Consider the following 5270-nt stretch of genomic DNA (forward strand, 5'->3'; position numbering starts at 1 on the left):
AGGGCATACACATTAACCACAGAACCTTGACCCACAAACACATGATGGCATGCCTATTGGCATTTACTTCCAGGTGGATCTGGAGAAACTTGCAGACTGCAGCGAGTATTTTAAGGCTCTTTCCCACTCCTGCATGAGAGAGACATCTGAACAGCTGGTGCACCTTGAACATGTTCCCTCTCCAGTCTTCCACAACCTTCTACAATTCTGCTTCCTACAGCGGTTCTGTGTTCCTGAAGACTTGTTTGTGGAGCACCTACAGGTGAGCACCTACCTGCTTGCTTCGGGATTCACTGATCGTCTACTGATAGCCCTCTCTCAGACCCTAACGGAGTGCACCTGCTTGGGCTATCTACAGCTGGCTGAGGAACTCTGCAGTGAGGAGCTCCAACAGACTGTGCTAACCTACCTGAGCAAGTACCTACTGGAATATCCACACCTGAGCAAGGGCTTGGATCCACACCTTAAAGCAGAGATTCTCAGATTAAGGTCAAAGGGAAGTCTACACTTATGCTGCTTGAGGAAGGAGAACTTAACCTCAAGGAATGATCCGGAAACAGATGTTGCTAGAAAGCTCTTCAGGCTAGAGGAAGATGGAGATTATGTTAAATGGAGTTCTCTGACAGATCTTCCTTTTTATGCAGATAAGTGGTGCTTCACCACAGCGGTTCTCTATAATTACCTCTATCTCATAGGGGGCTATAGACATCGTGTAAAGAAGGGTTATGAGTTCAAGATGGCTTCCTTCCGCTACAACCCTTTTACCAATCAATGGGTATCAACAGCTCCTCTGATTAAGGTATGAACATTAGAATAAAAGTTAATATCCTTGCCAATGATAGTAAATATACTCATTTACTCTTAAGGGTTCAACCTGGTCATTATCTGGTTCAAGATGGTTTAAATAGATGACCAGCTGAATTACAAGAAGGTGGGCATCTAACTGTGCTGCAAGACCATCTTGGTCAAGCTGGTTGGGTCTTGTGTCTTGTAGACCACCTTTGATTAGTAACAAACCAGTTCATTATGTTCCAACTTGATGTCCTATAATAGTATAACCCAGCATGCATAGATTCCTGCCTAGAACATATTGTTCTTTAAGGTCTCATTTGCAAAAAAATCAGATACCAGATATCCAAGAATAAAGGCCAAAGTTCACATGTGACTGTCTATGATCCCTCTCAGCACAGGCGTCACTTCAGTGCAGCTGTTTGTGAAGGGAGAATCTTTGCTGTGGGTGGCTGGTATCTGGATTCCCTTGTGACTCCCGACTCCAGTACAGGCGTCTACACTGCTGTGGAGAGGTACGATCCATGGATAGACGCCTGGGAATTTGTTTCATCTCTTCCTCTGACAGACTTCCAGTTCAGCCTGTCCCTTTCCCATGATTCCCCACTCACAACCAGCCTGGGACACTGCCTCTATGTACTGGGAAACATCCAGAGAACTGGAGAAAAACTTGTGCTGCGTTACGATACTACACAAGGTACAGTTTGGTTTGATATAGCCTAGTGAGCCTAGTGATCTGAGGTGGTAACTCAAAGGTTGTAGGTTCAGACAAAAGGTTGCCAATAAGTTTTTTGCTCAAGATATAAGGTTGCTCAAGGTTGACTATTAGCCTCTGGCTTTGAAGTATTGTGACGTACATTCAAGTGAAACTTCCAGCAGGCAACTCCAGAGAGAAGTCATATGCATGGGCAAATAATTTACAAGATCAATGAGACGCATTTAAAAAATACACAGGGTGAATTTCTATTTCATGCTGACTTTAACCTGTCCTTCTCTTTGCCACAATTATTTCTCTTCCTCTCAGATTGCTGGTGTGAACTGCTCCCCACACTAACCCGCTCCAGTGCAGACCTCCCCATCCTGCACTTCCTGGGTGCTGCCAATAGTCAATTGGTTGTAATTGGTGGGAATAACTCTGAAACCATGGTGACATCTTTCTGTGTGGACTCTCAAAAGTGGGGCCCTATCAGAGCAATAGAGAAGACCACTTTAATTGGCCAGGGTACCATTCTGCATAACGAGGTCTACATGTCAGGGATGAAGGACAATGCTGTAGTTAAACTGAACCTGCATTCATTGTCCCTCTGTCCTCTTCCTTCACTTCCTGTCACCACCTGCTACGAGAGCCTTTTCCACCTCTACTTCTGACCTTTTTTTCTAGTTATACAATAAAATGTGAACTGAATATTTCTCATTTTGTATAAAAGTACACCACTTTGTGAAAACCTGTTATTGTGGAACAATGTTTCTTTGGCATAAATAAAAGTTTAGTTCACTCCAAAATAAAAATTCTGTCATTAATTACTCATCCTCATGTTGTTCCAAACCTGTTAGACCTTCGTTCATCGGAATACAAATGAAGATATTTTGAATAAACCAGAGCCATCTGATACTCCATAGACAGCAACACAACTGAAATGATCCAGAAACGCAGTAAATACAGGATGTGACATCATTAGCTTAACTTAAGTTTTGCGAGAATACATAATAACATAATTTACTCAAACGTTCTTCTCCCCCAAGTTATGTCTTCCACCATTTTAGAGAGTATCACAACGCACGCTTTCCCCTAAACATAAACAGCATTTATTACACAGATTACATTTATGTGTGCGCTCAGAGCATAAACAAGGCTGATTGTGTCAAATATGTTCTTAAGTACTCTCCAAAATGTCGAAAGATATAACTCGGGAGAAGTATGGGATATTTCATCTGATATTTCCAGCTGCAGATCTGGATTTTCTTTTATCATAAAGTGTGTAAATTTCCCCTGCTATGATATTTTACAAAGACACAACCCTATATGTACACAAAGTCTCTCAGCTTCTTACAACAATCATCAGAATGCTCTGGCATGCAGCCGTGGGATATTGCCAGCTGCACTGTTAAGATTCGGCCTGTGTTTGATCATACAGTGTGTCCTGACTGTACAGCCATCGGTTTAACTCTGCCCCGAGAGTATCTAGTTACACATACACAGAACGGGAGAGAGCATTTATGAGGGCCACTATGTAGCAGGTAGTTACAAGAAGCGTACAGGAAAAAAAGCAAACACTCAGAAAACAGGCAACTCGCAAAATAAAGGAAAACAAAGAGGGAGGGAGAGGAGAAAGTTTGAGTACAAGAGGAGATAAATAGTCACTGTGCTACAGAGTACACGAGGAGTCGACTGAAGGGCACAAGAGTGAAGAACGGTTTGCTTCCATAAAGGACATTCCAGCCCAGCTGAAAGAAAATTGTATCTCATTATCCATTGAGTTTCACCTGACTTGCAGTGTTGCAGGTAATGTAAATTAATTATATTTCTTATTAAAGTCCTTCTGAGAGACTTTTTTTCTGTTGGTTAATTGAGCTCTGTGTAGTAGCATCAGAGTCTGTATTGTCTAGTAGTCAGTACATGTTTCATTAAAGTACTTCCAAGTATCATTTGTTATTTTGGCGATCTTAGTAGTCTTGTCTTAGTAGTAAATACTTAAGTATTGCTAAACCTTTACTAAAGAAAAATGTTTCAGTGCCATTTGTTATTGCACCACATACTGGTATTTCACACTGACATTATATTATGAAATGACCCATAGAGTTCACCATATAGCAATATCTATGTCTAATTTAATATAAAAATGTGTATTTTTAGCAACTTGCATATTCTATTAAAAAAAAAATCTCCTCATCTACGCAGTCATGCGTCAGATGTCACGTGTGTTTTGGCCAGTGTTACTGAAACTTCATCACATAAGAGCCCAGCCCTCTCAGATGTCCTACTACGTTATTTCTGACTGTTCAACTTTGCCCCACTTCTTCTGGCTGCAGTCATATGACATGGAAAAAGAAACATAAGCTTGACAGTGTCATAACCGAACTCTGTGATTTAAGATGAATACATGTGATTTGTCATTCTTTCAGAATCTTATAACCTAGGAGATACTTACAGAAATCTTGTTATTATAAGCATATTCTCTTTGGAGCAGTTTGGTGTAAAATGGCACAGTGGTGACTGATCTTAATAATTTCACCAGTTCATACATTTCATGGGATATTTCCAGCTGCAACTTTTCTTTTATCATACAGTGTGTAAATTTCCCTTGACAAGTTTCAACCTCAAGCCTTTAATAAGGATACAAATTCTCATATTATAATTTAAGCAGTTTAAGACAATAATTTAAATACTTATTAGTTTAGCTGATGCTTGTATCAACAATGCCTTGCAATACACACTGATCACAGAAACATTCAGGTTAAGTGTGCACAAATAGCACAATGGTGATAATCCCAACATAACCTTTCACTTACAAGCCCAGATCTTTCCATCAGACTACGCTAACACAGCTAAAACAGCATGCAAACACAGCAAAAACTGAGAGTTTGCTAAAGATACTCTATTATTACCTCATTTATTGTGATCTCATTCCTCAGGCTGTGCTTTAAGCCTGTATAATGGCAGAGGCTCATCAGGCAGTGGCATTTCAGTTCACCGTCACACCTGATGGCATTGACCTACAGTTGAGCCGCGAGGTTCTCAAACACATCTACCTATCTGGAGTGACATCATGGAAGAAACGTGCCATCCGCTTCAAGGTGAATCAATCAATCAATCAATCAATCAATCAATCAATCAATCAGTTAATCAATCTATCTATCTATCTATCTATCTATCTATCTAATAAAAAAATATTTATTTCATTTTATTTTGAACAGAATGGTGTTCTCACAGGAGTTTACCCTGCTAGTCCCTCCAGCTGGTTAATTGTAGTTATTGCAATAATGAGCACCATGTATGCCAGGATCGACCCCTCCATGGGCATGATTGACAGGATCAAGACTTCTCTACCTGTGAGGTAACTTATAAATGCATTCATTTAAACTTTATTTATGGCCATGGTGGTTATATGGTAAAGAATGTGGGCAAAGAATGACAAGTGTGTTGGCCGATCAGTTGAAATTAGAACCTCTGAGTTCTATTTGTTTGGTCTATGATGGTCAAAGTAGGGGGTGAAGTAGTGGAATAGGTATTTTGGAAGTTTTTTTTTTTTTTTCATTTAGTGCGAAACATAAAAGCTTTGTTTTTACTGTTGTGATTATTCTTTTTTGAATGACTATTTTGCTTCCTTTTATGTGAAGCACTTTGAATTACCACTGTGTATGAAATGTGCTATATAAATAAACTTAAAACATAATTCTGTATGAGCTAGTGTCAAGCCTGATTAAAGCAGCTTTGAAACATTGCGTAGATGGCCTTGTGCCTATTTTTATAATGTATTCTA

General features: G+C 39.8%; 1 protein-coding gene and 1 pseudogene across 2 annotated transcripts; both read left to right on the forward strand.

The window, feature by feature from the left end:
* The first annotated feature begins 30 nt into the window (after positions 1 to 30).
* LOC122362692 (kelch-like protein 9) lies at positions 31 to 2292 on the forward strand. Of its 2 annotated transcripts, XM_043264251.1 has the most exons (4): positions 31 to 262; positions 359 to 799; positions 1186 to 1486; positions 1814 to 2292. In XM_043264251.1, the coding sequence occupies exons 1-4, from the start codon at positions 50 to 52 to the stop codon at positions 2155 to 2157; spliced, it is 1299 nt and encodes a 432-aa protein (XP_043120186.1). In that variant the 5' UTR covers positions 31 to 49; the 3' UTR covers positions 2158 to 2292. The 2 variants fall into 2 exon arrangements, with proteins under 2 accessions (XP_043120186.1, XP_043120185.1); XM_043264250.1 differs by having other exon boundaries at positions 31 to 799.
* Positions 2293 to 2968: 676 nt separating this feature from the next.
* LOC122362985 overlaps positions 2969 to 5270 on the forward strand; it is a 6367-nt pseudogene continuing 4065 nt past the window's right edge.

This window comes from Puntigrus tetrazona, chromosome 18, assembly GCF_018831695.1.
Source record: "Puntigrus tetrazona isolate hp1 chromosome 18, ASM1883169v1, whole genome shotgun sequence".
Taxonomy (NCBI): Eukaryota; Metazoa; Chordata; class Actinopteri; order Cypriniformes; family Cyprinidae; genus Puntigrus; species Puntigrus tetrazona.